Raw genomic sequence first — 18,526 nt, forward strand, 5'->3', positions numbered from 1 at the left:
TGAACAAACCCAACCAATAAAATGCAGTTTTTTAGATAAGTGGGAAAATTTCAATGTGGACTGGATATCATCAGATAAATAAGGAATTATTATTAATTTTACTGGGTGTGATAATGGCACTGTACTTATGTTAAATACATGCCTTTTTTGATGTGCATAATGGAGTGAAATGACAATGTCTGGATTTGCTCTATAATGCTCTAGCCACAAAAAAGATGAAACAAGCAGCATGATGTTGCTGGCTATGAAGAAGGATAATGCGTCCATGGGAGTGGGATATAGGCCATACTTTTGTTTATATTTAGAAGTTTTCATAATAAGATGTTTAATACTTCTGAGCTTGCTTTTTTCAAGGGTGTTAGCATATATAGCGAGAAGGACAGTGGACTGGAAGCTCTTTCTGGAAGCTCTTTGGACAAAGTCCCTGCACCTTAGGCTGTGGGCTCAATTCCTGAGCCAGCTTTGTCTTTCTCACTTTCTATCTAGTCTCTCACACCCTAAGCTTCTCCATCCCTGAAAAGTAGAGGGTTGTGAGCAGGAACAGGGAGGATGAAGAGAGGCCATAACCTGGAGTAAACTGCTCCTTACGTTGTGATTTTTTTTTTTGTCTTTTTGCTATTTCTTTGGGTTTCTTCTGCGGCATATGGAGGTTCCCAAGCTAGGGGTCTAATCGGAGCTGTAGCCGCTGGTCTACGCCAGAGCCACAGCAACGCGGGATCCAAGCCGCGTCTGCGACCTACACCACAGCTCACGGCAACGCCGGATCGTTAACCCACTGAGCAAGGGCAGGGACCGAACCCGCAACCTCATGGTTCCTAGTCGGATTCGTTAACCACTGCGCCATGACGGGAACTCCACGTTGTGATTTTTAAAAAGACTCATGGATAAAAAAGAACGACATAATTCCATTTGCAGCAACATGGATGGAATAAGAGACTCTCATACAAAGTGAAATAAGTCAGAAAGAGAAAGACATGTTATATGATATCACTTAGATCTGGAATCTAATATACGGCACAAATGAACCTTTCCATAGAAAAGAAAATCATGAACATGGAGAACAGACTTGTGGTTGCCAAGGGGGAGGGGGAGGGAGTGGGATGAACTGGGAATTTGGGGTTAATAGACGCAAACTATTGCCTTTGGAATGGATAAGCAAGAGTTCCCACTGTGAACCACCGGGAACTGTATCTAGTGACTTATGGAGCATGATAATGTGAGAAAAAAGAATGTATACATGTATGTGTCACTGGGTCACCTTGCTTTACAGTAGAAAATTGACAGAACACTGTAAACCAGCTATAATGGAAAAAATAAAAATCATTAAAAAAAAATAAAAAGACTCATGGTTTTAAGGGTGTGACCCACCCATTCACTCTGGCACCCACCACTCCTTACTGTCTCGTACCTGCAGCTTCACTTAATAATGTTATCTGGAGTTCCCGTCGTGGCGCAGTGGTTAACGAATCCGACTAGGAACCATGAGGTTGCGGGTTTGGTCCCTGCCCTTGCTCAGTGGGTTAACGATCCGGCGTTGCCGTGAGCTGTGGTGCTCGGATCCCGCGTTGCTGTGGCTCTGGCGTAGGCTGGTGGCTACAGCTCCGATTCGACCCCTAGCCTGGGAACCTCCATACGCCGCGGGAGCGGCCCAAGAAATAGCAACAACAACAACAACAACAAAAAAAAGACCAAAACAACAACAACAACAACAAAATAATGTTATCTGTCTGACTCCCCACAGCATTTGAGTTTGCAGCCTCTGACTTAAGCAGTTGCGTGGCCATTCAGTATTCTTCCTGATTATTTCTTCCTTTGGAAGCAAGGTGGGTGATAATTACCTGTGAGAAACTCAGGAATACTTACTTCTCCAGGACAGCGGGGGTGAAGAGAATGTGCAGCGGCCACTGCACTTTGTAGGAAAGACCCAGGGCTGCCCAGCCGGAGGCAGGGGCTTCCCGGGGCGAAGTTTCCCGAGAGGGCCCTTCTCTTGCCTGAGTAGCATCTGTTAGGAAGAGAGAAGATGACTTTGCTCATCTATAACCACAGCCTCAACAGGGTGAGGAACATTCACGAAATGAGTGTCAGAAGCACAAAGGGGACACAAAAGGGATGAGAGACCCCAGTGAGGGGTCCTTTTAGGAAATCTCCGAGAGGTTCATTTTTCAGCCTTAAAGACTCGTGCCTATAAACAGACACCATTCCAGCAGCATCACAAAACCCAAAACCAAAACCACGGCCTGGCCCTCTCAGCCTCTCTGCACTCCCCTTCCTTTTGTGTGACCTTAGGGCACCAGACTATATGATGTTTAAGGTCCAAAATGACAGGGTTTCTGTGGAGGTGGATGGAAGCAGAGATAGGAGAAGAGATGATGCCCAGTAGGAGTGGAAAGATGCAAAAAAGCGGCAAACCTTTATGCTCCTTTCCGTGATACTCGATTGTCAGGTGCAACAGAGGGAGGAGGTTGTCATCATCGAGCAGCACCTTATGTGCCGACTGCTGGAAGGCCACGTTCACATCTGCAAGAAAAACCCATGGGCTGACAAGAAGGCTTGGCTGTGCACAAATCCAGGCCCTGGGCTCCCCTGTCCGCCAGCTGCCTCTCACTCTGAGCAGGAAGCGGAAGCATGTGTCCCTCCTCCTGCTGCTGATAATGGCACCTGGATTTTCCTTGGATAACCACCCTGCCCAGAACACTCTGTAGTTTCAGTGAGATGGACGATACCTGACCCTTGCCATAGGCAAGTGACCCAAGAACCATTTACCTTATTACGCGATGTTGTTTAGGGATATGAACATAACCTAAGCCAGGCCAATCCAGAGGCTCTACTCAGATTCTAAAAGATGACAGCTCTTTTTTCCACCCCCAAGATAAACAGGGACACAGTAGGATGTCATCTTGGCTGGAGGCCACCTTGCTACCATACAGAGCAGGCCTGCCTCAGAAGAAGAGGCAAAGGTGAAAGATGGAGTGACACCAAGTCCTGAAGGCATCATGTGATCCACTGGAGCAAACTGCCTAGAGCCATCATACCTCTAACCTTTTCAGTCATGAAAATCAATCTTTTTTCTTTTTTTTTTTTTAGGGTCATGCCCATGGCATATGGAAGTTCCCGGGCTAGGGGTGGATTCGGAACTGTAGCCACTGGCCTACATCACAGCCACAGCAGTGCCAGACCCGAGCTGTGTCTGAGACCTACACCACAGCTCACGGCAGTGCCGGATCCTTAACCCACTGAGTGAGGCCAGGGATAGAACGTGTGTCCTCATGGATACTAGTTGGGTTTGTTTCTGCTGCACCACAACAGAAACTCCCCGATGGAAGGCTGCTCAGGTAGGCTCACACTGTTGTCACTGGGAGTAGCTTCAGTTTGGGACCTTTCCTGGAAGACTTGGAGTTGAGGCTGCTCCCAGTGACAACAGTGTGAGCCTACCTGAGCAGCCTCCCATCTCCCCAAACATCTCTGTAACTCCCCAGGCTGCTCTTATGTGGAACAGGCCTAAATGGTTTGGCAGCAGCCAAGAAACATCTGACAAACCTCAGTTAGCTGGTAATTCTCGGGCCCCAGGGCAATTACCATGTTCAGTTACTGCAGTGGGTGGTGTTTTTAACATGTGTTGAGCTGTATCAATGAAGGCCTGAAACAGTTCTCCGCGTCCCAGAAGGTAAAAGTCCTTAATGATCTGCAGGAAGAATTTCAATTTACAATTCAGTAATCCAGCAGCGCCAGGAGCTCCTCACTATCCTAAGATAATTATGCATATAATTTCCAGTTTCATCAGCTTCAGCCCAACGTACAAAAGGACACAGGCTTTGGGAGTTTCAAAGGGGCACACTTACTAATGTCAGGATGACTGCTATGTCTTTGATATCATTTATTCAATGAAAAAGCAATTCCAGAAGAAGGTACACACCCAAAGCTTTGTACAACAGTAAATCTGTAGCATTAGGTGGAGTTTGCCCACTTGGATGAGGACACATGGAGCTACTCTGCAAGTCTGTGGACAGGCAACCATGCTCTCAGAAAAGGCTAGAGAAAGAAGTCATTATCCACCAGTAACATTTTAAGAGTTAAAAGAACAGCTAATCTATTACCTTCAGCTGACCCAGTAAATCTGATTCTTCTACCATCAGCTTCCAAAGATGCTGTGAAAAGAAACAACAAAACAGGGTCAAAGATTCATTACAGTGAAAACTCCTACGAAGAATTGTTTTGTGCAAATCCAGTAACATGTTGAAAAAAGAATATATACCATGGCCAGGTTGACTTAATCCCAGGAATAAAAGCCCAACAGTTAAAAATATATATGAGATGAAAATATTCTGGAATTAGATAGTGGTGATGATTGCATAATATTTGAACATAATAAAATCCACTGAACTGTACCTATTTCTAAATGGCTCAAATGTTTAATTTTGTTATGTGAATTTTCTCAATAAAAAATTTAGTATCAATATAATTTACATTAAAGATTAAAAAAGAAAAAAACATGGAGTTCCCGTCGTGGCTCAGTGGAAACGAATCTGACTAGTATCCATGAGGACGCAGGTTCGATCACTGGCCTCACTCAGTAGGTTAAGGATCTGGTGTTGCTGTGAGCTGTGGTGTAGGTTGCAGACCGGGCTCGGATCTGGTGTTGCTGTGGCTGTGGTACAGACCAGCAGCTGCAGCTCTGATTCAGCCCCTAGCCTGGGAACTTCCATATGCTGCTGGTGCAGCCCTAAAAAGCAAACAAATAAATAAATAAATATTCTTTATAAATATGCTTGAAGAGGTAAGGATAATAGTAATAAAATATTTTTAAAAATCACATAAAAGAAACAAAATGCTGGATCAAAAGAATATCCACATCCAAAAAAGTACAATTTGACCTATACCTCATACCACATACAAAAATCAATTCAAAATGATCATAAACCTAAAAACTAGGAGTTCCCATTGTAGCTCAGTGGTGATGAACCTGACTAGTATCCATGAGGATGAGGGTTCTATCCCTGACCTCGCTCAGTGGGTCAAAGATCCGGCACTGTGAGCTGCGGTGTAGGTCACAGACATGGCTTGGATCCCACATTGCTGTGGCTGTGGTGCAGGCTGGCAGCTGCAGCTCCGATTTGACCCCTAGCCAGGGAGCCTCCATATGCAGTGGGTGTGGTCCAAACAAACAAACAAAAAAACTCATACACACTAAAAACTGTAAATTTTCTAAAAGAAAATAGAGGAGAAAGGAGTCTTTGTGACCTTAGGTTATGCAAGAGTTTCTTGGACACAACACTAAAAGCAAGATACATAAAATAATCAAAATGGATAAACTGGACTTAAAATTAACAACTCTGCTCTTTAAAAGACTGTTAAGAGAATGAAAAGATAAGTCATAGACGGAGTAAATATTTGTAAGTTAGCTATCTGATAAAGGACTTACATTCAGAATACATAACTCTCAAAACTGAAGAGAAAGAAAATAAAACAAAAACAATAGAAAATGGACAAAAGGCATTATACACAGATGATAAGATACTATATATAGAGAACACTAAAGACTCCACACAAAAACTACTAGATCTGATAAAGGAATTCAGCAAAGTAGCAGGATACAAGATTAACATTCAGAAATTGGTTGCATTTCTGCATACTAACAAAGAAGTATTAAAAAAAGGAATGTAAAAAAAAAACCTTTTAAATTGGCACCAAAAAAATAAAATATATAGGAATAAACCAGAGCAAGGAAGTGTAGGACTTATACACTGAGAACTATAAAACATTAATAAAGGAAAGTGAAGATGATTCAAAGAAATGGAAAGATATCCCATCCTCCTGGATTGGAAGAATTAATATTGCTAAACTGGCAATAATGCCCAAAGCAATCTACAGATTTAGTGTGATCCCTATCAAATTATCCATGACATTTTTCTAGAAACAGAACAAATAATTCAAAAATTTATATGGAACAATAAAAGACCTAGAACTGCCAAAACAATCCTGAGGAAAAGAAACAAAGCAGGAGGCAACAACTCTCCCAGACTTCAATTATTACAAAGCTACAGTAATCAAAACAATGTGGTACTGGCACCAAGACAGACATACAGACAAATGGAACATAATAGAGAGCCCAGAAATAAACCCAGACACCTATGGTCAATTAATCTTAGACCAAGGAGGCAAAATATAAAATGGGAAAAGGTCTCTTCAGCACGTAGTGCTGGGAAATTTGGACAGTTGCATGTAAATCAATGAAATTAGAATATAGCCTTGCATATACACCATGCACAAAAATAAACTCAAAGTGGCTTAAAGACAGAGTTCCTGTTGTGGCTCAGTGGTAACAAATCTGACTAGGATCCATGAGGATAGGGATTTGATCCCCCAGCCCTGCTTAGTGGGTTAAAGATCCGGCATTGCTGCGATCTATGGTGTAGGCCACAGATGTGGCTCGGATCTGGTGCTGCTGTGGCTGTGATATAGGCCAGCTGCTGCAGCTCCAATCTGACCCCTAGCCTGGGAACTTTCATATGCTATGGGCGTGGCCCTAAAAAGACAAAAAAAAAAAAAAAGGCTTAAAGACTTAAACATAAGACATGACACCATAAAAAAAATGAAAAAAAAATACATGACACCATAAAACTCTTAGAGGAAAACATAGGCAAAACATTCTCTGACATAAGTCATAACAAATATTTTATTTGGTCAGTATCCCAAGGCAATAAGAGATAAAAACAGAAATAAACAAATAGGACCCAATCAAACTTACAAGATTTTGCACAACAAAATAAACTGTAAACAACAAAAAAAAGAAAAGACAACCTATGGAATGGGAGAAAATAGTTGCAAATGATGTAACCAACAAGGACTTAATCTCCAAAATATACAAACAATGCATATAACTCAACAACAAAAAGACAAACAACCCAATCAAAAAACGAGCAGAAGACCTAAATAGGCACTTCTCCAAAAAAGACATATGGGTGGCCAGTAGGCACATGAAAAGAGGCTCAACATCACAAATTATTAGAGAAATGCAAATTAAAACTACAATGAGGTACCACCTCACACAGGTCAGAATGGCCATCATTAAAAAGTCTACAAGTGGAGTTCCCGTCGTGGCTCAGTGGTTAAGGAATCCGACTAGGAACCATGAGGTTGCAGATTCGATCCCTGGCCTTGCTCGGTGGGTTAAGGATCCAGTGTTGCTGTGAGCTGTGGTGCAGGTCGCAGACACGGCTCGGATCCTGTGTTGCTGTGGCTCTGGCATAGGCTGGCAGCTACAGCTGTGATTAGACCCCTACCCTGGGATCCTCCATGTGCCATGGGTGCAGCACTGGAAGAGACCAAAAAAAAAAAAAAAAAGTCTACAAATAACAAATGCTGGAGGATGTGGAGAAAAGGGAACCCTCCAATACTGTTGGTGGGAATGTAAACCAGTGCAACCACTATGGAAAACAGTATGGAGGTTCCTCAGAAAACTAAAAATAAGGAGTTCCTGTTGTGGCTCAGTGGAAACAAATCCAACTACTATCCAAGAGGATGAGGGTTCAATCCCTGGCCTCGCTCAGTGGGTTGGGGATCCAGTGTTGCTGTGAGCTGTGGTGTAGGTTGCAAAAGCAGCTCAGATCCTGCATTGCTGTGGCTGTGGAGTAGGCTGGCAGCTATAGCTCTGACTTGACCCCTTGCCTGGGAACTTCTATATGCCATGAATTCAGCCCTAAAAAGCAAAAAAGAAAAAATGAAAACTAAAAAGAGAACTATCATATGATCCATCAATCCCACATCCAGCAAAAACTATAATTCAAAAAGATACACATACCCCTATGTTCTTAGCAGCACTATTCACAATAACCAAGAGACGGAAACAACCTAAATGTCCATTGACAGATGAATGGATTAAGAAGATGTGATATATATACACAATGGAATACTACTCAACTATCAAAAAGAATGAAATAATGCCATTTGCAGCAATACGGATGTAAATAGACATTATCATACTAAGTGAAGTGAGTCAGAAAGAGAAAGACAAATACCATATGATATCACCTATATGTGGAATCTAAAATACGGCACAAATGAACCTATCTATGAAATAGAAACAGACTCACAGACACAGAGAACGGACTTGTGGTTGCCAAGGGAGATAGGGGAGGGAGTGGGATGAACTGGGAGTTTGGGGTTAATATATATAAACTATTATATTTAGAAAAGATAAACAACAAGTTCCTAGTTAATAGCACAGAGAACTATATCCACTCTCCAGGGATAGACCATGATGGAAAAGAAAATAAAAAATAATGTATATATGTATAACTGAATCACTTTCCTATATGCAGAAATTGGAACAACACTGTTAAATCAACAATACTTTAACAATGAAAACAATTTTTTAACAGACAAAAGGTGTAGGCACTTCACCAAAGGTATATGGAGGGTGAAAAAGCATATGAAAAAAAATCAACATTATTAGTCATTAGGGGAATGCAAGTTAAAATTACAATGAGGAAAACCCCAAATGTCTATCAACAGATGATGGGAAAACACATTGGTATGAACAATGGGAAACAGCCCAGGAATAAAAAAGACTAAACTATGGAGATGGGATTAAGATGGTAAAGTAGAAGCACTGGAGCTTACCTTCTTTCATAAAAGCACCAAAATTACAACCAACTTCTGAACAACCTTCAATGAAACAGATAGCAAACTATCAAAAAAGATATTCTACTCCAGAAGACGAAGAGGAGGCCACATCAAGCTGGTAGGAGGGGCAATATTACACAGCCACAGTAATCAAGACAGTGTTGTACCGGTACCAAAACAGACGTACGAAAAGAATATAGAACCCAGAAATAAACCCACACACCTATGGTCAAATAATCTTTGACAAAGGAGGCAAGAACATAAAATGGGAAAAAGACAGTCTTTTCAGAAAGTGGTGCTGGGAAACCTGGACAGCTGCATGTAAAACAATGAAACTAGAACACACCCTCACACCATGCACAAAAATAAACTCAAAATGGCTGATAGACTTAAATATAAGACAAGACACCATCAAACTCCTGGAAGAGAACATAGGCAAAACATTCTTTGACATCAACCTTACAAATGTTTTCTCAGGTCAGTCTCCTAAAGCAACAGAAATAAAAGCAAAAATAAGCCAATGGGACCTAATCAAAATGACAAGCTTTTGCACAGCAAAGAAAACCAAAAAGAAAACAAAAAGACAACTTACAGAATGGGAGAAAATAGTTTCAAATGATGCATCTGACAAGGGCTTAATCTCTATAAACTATACAAACAATTTATACAACTCAACAGCAAAAAAGTCAACAACCCAATTGAAAAATGGGCAAAAAACCTGAGACATTTCTCCAAGGAAGATATGCAGATGGCCAACAAGCACTTGAAAAATGCTCAACATCTCTGATTATTAGAGAAATGCAAATATAAACTACCATGAGATACCACCTCACACCAGTCAGAATGGCCATCATTAATAAGTCCACAAATAACAAACACTGGAGAGGGTGGGGAGAAAAGGGAACCCTCATACACTGTTGGTGGGAATGTAAATTGGTACAACCACTATGCAAAACAGTATGGAGGTACCTTAGAAAACTACACATAGAACTATGGTATGACCCAGCAATCCCACTCTTGGGCATATATCCAGACAAAACTCTCCTTAAAAAAGACACATGCACCCACATGTTCATTGCAACACTATTCACAACAGGCGAGAATGGAAACAACCCAAATGTCCATTGACAGATGATTGAATTAATAAGATGTGGTATATATACACAATGGAATACTACTCAGCCATGAAAAAGAACAAAATAATGCCATGTGCAGCAACATGGATGGAACTAGAGACCCTCATACTGAGTGAAGTAAGTCAGAAAGAGAAAGACAAATACCATAAGATATCACTTATATCTGGAATCTAATATATAGCACAAATGAACCTTTCCACAGAAAAGAAAATCATGGACTTGGAGAATAGACTTGTGGTTGCTAAGGTGGAAGGGGATGGAGTGGGATGGATTGGGAGCTTGGAGTTAACAGATGCAGACTATTGCCCTTGGAATGGATTAGCAATGAGATCCTGCTGTGTAGCACCAGGAACTATGCCTAGTCACTTCTAATACAGTATGATAATATGAGAAAAAAGAATGTATACATGCATGTGTAACTGGGTCACCATGCTGTACAATAGAAAAAAAAAAAACGTATTGGGGGAATGAAAAAAAAAAGAAGATGGTAGGAGGAGCGATTATGCTATAATAAGCAAGCCCACACCCATGGGGTGGATGGCCCACAGAATGGAAAGTAACTATATCACAGGGCCACTCATAGGAGTGAGAGTTCTGAGCTCCACATCAGGTTCCTAGGCCTGAGGATCTGGCATAGGGAGGAGGAACCCCTGGAAAATCTGGAGTTGAAGATCAGCAGGGCTTGAGTGCAGGAGCTCCCCAGGACTGGGAGAAATGGAGACTCCAATCTTGAATGGTGCAAACAGGTTTTCATGTGCACTGGGTCCCAAGGAAAAGCAGACTCCATAGGAATCTGGGTTAGACCTGCCTGTGATTCTTGGACGATCTCCTGGGAAAACAGGGAGTGACTGTGGCTTGTTGTGGGCGAAGGGTATTGGAGGCAGAGGTCTTGGGAATAATCATCAGTGTGAACTCCTCTAGAGGTGGCCATTTTGGAAAAATCTGGCCCCAGCCATCAGGGTTGAGAAGCCCAAGGCCAAACAAACAGGGTGGGAACACAGCCCCACCCATCAGCAAGCAGGCAGCCTAAAGACCCACCAGGCACACAGCCACCTCTAATCATACCCAGAGACAATAGCCACCCACCAGAGGGTTAAGAATCAGATCCATCTACCAGTGGGCAGGCACCAGTTCCTCCCACTGGGAAGTCCCCATACAAACTCTAGCCATAAGGGGGCCGGACATCAGAAGCAAGACAGTCTACAACCCTATTGTCTGCAAAAAGACCACACCAAAAATCTGTATAAAATGAAAAGGCAGAGAATTATGACTCAGATAAGGGAGCAAGGAAAAAACCCCAGAAAAGCAGCTAAGTGATCTGGAGATTACCAACCTCCATGAAAAAGACCTCAGACTAATGATAGTAAAGATGATTCAAAATCCTGGAAATAAACTGGAGGCAAAGACTGAAAAATTACAATAAACATTGAGCAAAGAAATAGAAGATTTAAGGATTAAGCAAGCAGAGAGGCAAAATACGGTAAGTGAAATAAAAAATTCACTAGAAGTAACCAAGAGTAAAATACAGGAGGCAGAAGAATGAATGAGCGAGGTGGAAGACAAACTAGTAGAAATTACTGATGCAGAACAGAAAAGAGAAAAAAGATTGAAAAGAAATGAAGACAGTCTAAGAGAAATCTGGGACAACTTTAAATGCACTAACATCCATATCAGAGGGGTGCCAGAAGGAGAAGCTAGAGAGAAAGGCCAGAGAAAATATTTGAAGAGACAATAGCCAAAAACATCTCAATAACGTGGGAAAAAAAATCACTTACTCAAATACAAGACGCACAACAAGTATCATACAAAATAAACCCAAGGAGGAACATCCTGAGACACATGTTAATCAAACTGACCAAAATTAAAGACAAAGAGAAAACATTGAAAACTGCTAGGGAAAAGAAACAAATAACATACAAGGGAATCCTGATAAGGTTATCGGCTGATTTTTCAGCAGAAACCCTGCAGCCAGAGGGAGTGGCACAGTATATTTACTTCTTATACATGGTCAAGGTAGGAAATCATGCACACACAAATATGCTACCAAAAGCAGAAATCATGAAGAGGAATACTGGATGGAGATGCAATTAAGAGACCAACAACTTAAAACAATCACACACACATACTCCCCTATCAAAACTTCATGGTAACTGCAAACCAAAAGCCTACGATAAAAAAGGAGGCAAGAATATACAATAGAGAAAAGACAGCCTGTTCAATAAGTGGTGCTGGGAAAACTGGACAGCCACATGGAAAAGAATGAAATTAGAAATTAGAACATTCCCTAACACCATACACAAAAATAAACTCAAAATGGATTAAAGGCCTAGATATAAGACCAGACACTATAAAACTCTTAGAGGAAAACATAGGCCAAACACTCTCGGACATAAATGATAGCAACATCTTCTCAGATCCACCTCTTAGAGTAATGACAGTAAAAACAAAAAGAAACAAATGGGACCTAATCAAACTTAAAAGTTTTTGAACAGCAAAGGAAACCCTAAACAAAATGAAAAGACAACCTACAGAATGGGAGAAAATCTTTGCAAATGAATCAACTGACAAGGGATTAATCTCTGAAATTTATAAACACCTTCTGCAGCTCAATACCAAAAACAAACAAACAAACAACCCCATCAAAAAATGGGCAGAAGATCTCAACAGACAATTCTCCCAAGAAGACATAAGGATGGCCAAAAAACACATGAAGAGATGTTCAACATCACTCATTACTAGAGAAATGCAAATCAAAACCATTATGAGGTACCACCTTACACCAGCCAGAATGGCCATCATCAAAAAGTCTACAAACAAAAAAAACCCTATGAGATGCAAAAGCAAAAGCAGTTCTAAGAGGAAAAGTTTATAGCAATACAAGCCTACCTCAGAAACAAGAAAAAGCTCAAACGAATAACCTAGCTTTACACCTTAAGCAACTAGAAAATGACTAACCACCAAACCCAAAGTTAGCAGAAGGAAAGAAATCATAAAGATCAGAGCATAAATAAATGAAATAGAAACAAAGAAAACCATGCAAAACATCAATGAAACTAAAAGACCAACAAAATTGATAAACCCCTAGCCAGACTCATCAAGGAAAAAAGAGAGGACTCAATTCAATAAAATTAGAAGTGAAAGAGAAGTTACAATGGACATCACAGAAATACAAAGGATCATAAGAGACTACTCCAAGCAACTATAGGCAATGAAATGGACAAATTCTTAGAAAAGCACAATTTTCCAAGACTAAACCAAGAAGAAATAGAATAGATGCATGCATGTATTTATTTATTTATTTACTTATTTATTTATTTCTGCTTTTTTAGAACTGCACCTGCGGCACATGGAAGTTCCCAGGCTAGGGGTCAAAATGGAGCTACAATTGCTGGCCTATGCCCCAGCCATAGCAATGCTAGATCTGAGCTGCGTCTGTGACCTACACCAGGGCTGACAGCAATGCCAGATCCCTGACCCACTGAGCAAGGGCAGGGATTGAACCTGCATCCTCATGGATACTAGTTGGATTCATTTCTGCTGTGCCACAAAAGGCACTCTAGAAATAGAAAGGATGAACAGACCAATCACAAGTACTGAAATTGAAACTGTAATTTAAAAACTTCCAACCAACAAAAGTCCAGGACCAGCAGCTTCACAGATATATTCTATCAAAAATTTAGAGATGAGTTAACACCTAATCCTTATGAAACTATACCAAAAAATTGCAGAGGAAGGAACACTTTCAAACTCATTCTATCAGGCCACCATCACCCTGATAGCCAAACCAGACAAAAATACCCAAAAAAAGAAAATTACAGGCCAATATCACTGATGAACATAGATTCAAAAATATTCAAAAAAACTAGCAAACCAAATCTGGCAATACATTAAAAGGATTGATTGTACACCATGATCAAATGGGATTCATCCCAGGGATGCAAGGATTTTTCAATATGGGCAAATCAATGTGATAGATGACATTAACAAACTGAAGGAAAAAACTATATGATCCTCTCAATAGATGTGGAAAAAAATTTAGACCAAAGCCAATCATTTATCAATTCTGATAAAAATCTTCCAGAAAGTGGGCATAGAGGGAACCTGCCTCAACATAATAAAGGCCACATATGGGAGTTCCCGTCGTGGCGCAGTGGTTAATGAATCCGACTAGGAACCATGAGGTTGCGGGTTTGGTCCCTGCCCTTGCTCAGTGGGTTAACGATCCGGTGTTGCCGTGAGCTGTGGTGTAGGTTGCAGACGCGGCTCGGATCCCGTGCTGCTGTGGCTCTAGCGTAGGCTGGTGGCTACAGCTCCGATTCAACCCCTAGCCTGGGAACCTCCATATGCCGCAGGAACAGCCCAAGAAATAGCAACAACAACAACAACAACAATAACAACAACAACAAAAAGACCAAAAAATAAATAAATAAATAAATAAATAAAGGCCATATATGACAAACCCGGAGCTAACATAATTTTCAATGGTAAAAAGCTGAAAGAATTTCCACTAAGATCAGGAAAAAGACAAGCATGTCTGCTCTCGCCACTACTATTCAACATAGTTTTGCAAGTCCTAGCCATAGCAATCAGAGAAGAAAAAGAAATAAAAGGAATCCATAGTTCCCACCGTGGCCCAGTGGAAATGAATTTGACTAGTATCCACGAGGATGTGGGTTTGATCTCGGGCTTCACATAGGGTCAGGAATATGGCATTGCCGTGAGCTGTGGTGTAGTTCGTAGATGTAGCTTAGATCTGGCATTGCTGTGGCTGTGGTGTAGTCTGGCAGCTGCAGCTCTGATTTGATCCCTAATCTGGGAATTTCCACATGCCACAGGTGTGGCCCTAAAAGGATGTCTGCTCTTACCACTTCTATTCAACTTAGTTTTGGAAGTCCTAGCCATGGTAATCAAGAGAAGAAAAATAAATAAAAGGAATCCAAATTGGAAAGGAAACTATCACTGTTTGCAGATGACATGATACTATACCTAGAAAATCATAAAGTCACTACCAGAAAACTTTTAGAGCTCATCAATGCATTTGGTAAAGTTGCAGGTTATAAAATTAATACACAGAAGTTGACTGTATTTCTATATACTAACAATGAAGGATCAGAAAGAAAAATAAGTGGAGCTCCCGTCATAGTGCAGTGGAAACAAATCCGACTGGGAACTATGAGGTTGTGGGTTTGATCCCTGGCTTCGTTCAGTGGGTTAAGGATCTGGCGTTGCTGTAAGCTGTGGTATAGATTGCAGACGTGGCTCAGAGCTGATGTAGTTATGGATGTTGTGTAGGCTGGCAGCTGTAGCTTCAATTTGACACCTAACCTGGGAACCTCCATATGCCATAAATGTGGCTCTAAAAGGCAAAAAAAAAAAGAAAGAAAGAGAATTTAGAGAAACAATTTCATTTACTGTAGCATCAAAAAAATAAAATAAAATAAAATACCTAGGGATAAACCTCCCTAAAGAGACAAAAGACATGTATTCTGAAAGCTATATGATGCTGATGAAATAAATCAAAGATGACACAAACAGATGGAAAGATATACCATGCTCTTGGATTGGAAGAATCAATACTGTCAAAATGGCTATCCATCCAAGGCAAAATACAGATTCAATGCAATGCCAAGGACATTTTTCATAGAACTAGAACAAAATACTTTAAAGTTTGTTTGGAAGCATAAAAGACCCAGAATAGCTAAAGACATCTGGAGAAAGAAAAATGGAGCTGGAGGAATCAGGCTCCCTGACTTCAGTCTATACTACAAAGTTATGGTCATCAAAACAGTATGGTACTGGCACAAAGAGAGAAATATATCAGTGGAACAGGATAGGAAGTCTAGAAATAAACCCACGCACCTACAGTCAACTAATCAAATGACAAAGGAGGCAAGAATATACAATGGAGAAAAGATGGTCCCTTCAGTAAGTGGTGCTGGGAAAACTGGAGAGCTGCATGTAAAAGAATGAAATTAGAACACTCCCTAACACCATACACAAAAATAAACTCAAAATGTTGATTAAAGACCTAAACATAAGACTGGATACTGTAAAACTCTTACAGGAAAATATAGGCTGAACACTCTTTGACATAAATCACAGCAATATCTTCCCAGATCCACCTCCTAGAGTAATGACAATAAAAACAAAAATAAACAAATGGGACCTAATCAAACTTAAAAGTTTTTGAACAGCAAAGGAAACCTTAAACAAAACAAAAAGACAACCCACAAACAAAACAAAAAGACAGAATGGGAGAAACTATTTGCAAATGAAGTGACTGACAAGGGATTAATCTCCCAAATATATAAACATATCCTACAGCTCAATACCAAAAAAACAAACAACCCCATCAAAAAGTGGGCAGAAGATCTAAACAGACGATTCTCCAAAGAAGACATACAGGTGGCCAAAAAACGCATGAAAAGATGTTCAACATCATTCACTATTAGAGAAATGCAAATCAAAACCACTATGAGGTACCACTTTACACTGGCTGGAATAGCCATCATCAAAAAGCCTACAAACAATAATAGGTAGAGAGAGTGTAGAGAAAAGGGAACCCTCCTGCCCTGTTGGTGGGAATGTAAACTGGTGCAACCACTATGGAAAACAGTATGCAGATTCCTCAAGAAACTACAAATAGAATTACCATTTGATCCAGCAATCCCACTCCTGGGCCTCTATCCAGAGAAAACCATAACTTGAAAAGATACATGTACCCCAGTGTTCACTGTAGCACTCTATACAATAGCCAAGACTTGGAAGCAATCTAAATGTCCGCTGACAGAGGAATAGCTAAAGAAGATATGGTACATATATACAATGGAGTATTACTCAGCTATAAAAAGGTATGAAATAATGGCATTTGCAATGACATGGATGGACCTAGACATTATCATGCTAAGTGAAGTTAGTCAGACACAAACATAATATGCTCTCATTTATATGTGGAATCTAAAGAAAGGTACAATGAACTTCTTTACAGAACAGATATTGAAAACCTTTCACAAACTTTGAAAACCTTATGGTTACCAAAGGAGACAGGTTGAGGGTAGGGGAGAGGGATGGGCTGTGGGTTTAGGATGGAAATGTAAAACTGGGTTGTGATGGTGGTTGTACAACTATAAATATACTAAAATTCACTGAGTTAAAATAAACAAAGACTAAACTATCGAAACGTGCAACAAGGATTAATCTCAATTATGCCGAGTAAAAAATATGTAGGAGGAGTTGCTGTCATGGCTCAGTGGAAACGAATCTGACTAGTATGCATGAGGATGCAGGTTCCATCTCTGGCCTTGCTCAGTGGGTTAAGGATAGGAATTGCCATGAGCTGTGGTGTAGGTCGAAGAAGCGGCTCAGATCCTGTGTTGCTGTGGCTGTGGCATAGGCCAGCAGCTACAGCTCTGATTTGACCCTTAGCCTGGGGACCTCCATTTGCCACAGGTATGGCCCTAAAAAGACAAAAACAAACAAACAAACAAACAAAAAAAACATCAAAAAACCTAGGAATAAATTTAACCAAGGAAATGAAAGATCCATACAACAAAAATTACAAGGCTTTGATGAAAGACATCAAAGATAGTACAATACAAAGACATTTCATGTTCATGAATCAGAAGAATTATATTGCTAAAAAGCCCATACTATTCAAAGTGCTCTACAGTCAATGAAGTTTCTATAAAACTTCTTGCCAAAATTGCAAATGCATTCTTCACAGAAATAGAAAAAAAAAATCCTGAAATCTGTATGGAGCCATAAAAGACATCAAACAGCCAAAGCGATCCTGAGAAAGAGAAACAAAGCTGGTGGTATCACACTTCCTGACTTCAACTACTACAAAGCTAAAGTAATTTAAACAGTATGGGGAGTTCCCGTTGTGGTTAGTGGGTTAAGAACCTGACATAGTGTCTGTGAGGATGCAGGTTCCATCCCTGGCCTCACTCAGCTAAGCATTGGGTGTTGCTGCAAACTGTGGTATAGGTCAAAGATATGGCTTGGATCCAGTGTTGCTATGGCTATGGCCATAGCCATAGCTCTGATTTGACCCCTAGCCTGGGAATTTCCATATGCTGCAGGTGCGGCCCTAAACAAACAAATGAAAAAACTGAATGGATCTGGCAGAAAAAGAACAATGGAACAGAAAACTCAGAATCAAATTCCCACATATATAGTCAACTAATATTTGATAATGGAGTTAAGAACATCCAAGGGAGAAGAATAGTCTCTTGGACAAATGGTGCTGGGAAAAGTGGATAAGCACATAGAGAAAAGTGAAATTGAACCCCTATCTTACACCATGCACAAAAATTAACTTTAAATAGATCAAAGATTTGAGGATAAGACCTGATACCATAAAAACTTCTGGAAGAAAATGTAATGTAAGGAAAAAGTTCTTCAACAGTGATCTTGGCAATAAATTTTGGATGTGACATCAAAAAGAAACAATGAAAGAAAAAAAAAAACCACCAAGTAGGACTACATGAAACTTAAAAGCTTCTGTACAGCAACAGAAAACAATCAATAGAAGGAAAAGGCAACCTACAGAATGGGAGAAAACATATTCAAACCATATATTTGTTAAGAGGTTAAAATCCAAAACACATAAAGAACTCATTCAACTCAATAATAACCAAAAATTCTGAACAATCTAAATGAAAAATGTGCAAAGGAACTAAATAAACATTTTTCCAAAGAAGACATCCAAATGACCAACAGGAACATGAAAACATGTTCAACATCACCAATCATCAGGGAAATGAAAA

General features: G+C 40.3%; 1 protein-coding gene across 3 annotated transcripts in view; it reads right to left on the reverse strand.

Moving 5' to 3' along the window:
* The window catches only part of TUBGCP4 (tubulin gamma complex associated protein 4), a 55,344-nt gene that overhangs the window by 5,829 nt on the left and 30,989 nt on the right, over window positions 1-18,526 (reverse strand). For all 3 annotated transcript variants that reach the window (XM_047766550.1, XM_047766549.1, XM_047766547.1), the window contains 4 exons: window positions 4,095-4,145; window positions 3,577-3,682; window positions 2,410-2,517; window positions 1,864-2,002 (listed from right to left, as the gene is read on the reverse strand). In XM_047766550.1, the coding sequence (XP_047622506.1) occupies window positions 1,864-2,002; window positions 2,410-2,517; window positions 3,577-3,682; window positions 4,095-4,145 (404 nt within the window). The remainder of the gene's footprint in view (window positions 1-1,863; window positions 2,003-2,409; window positions 2,518-3,576; window positions 3,683-4,094; window positions 4,146-18,526) is intronic.

This window comes from Phacochoerus africanus, chromosome 2 (genome assembly GCF_016906955.1).
Source record: "Phacochoerus africanus isolate WHEZ1 chromosome 2, ROS_Pafr_v1, whole genome shotgun sequence".
Taxonomy (NCBI): domain Eukaryota; kingdom Metazoa; phylum Chordata; class Mammalia; order Artiodactyla; family Suidae; genus Phacochoerus; species Phacochoerus africanus.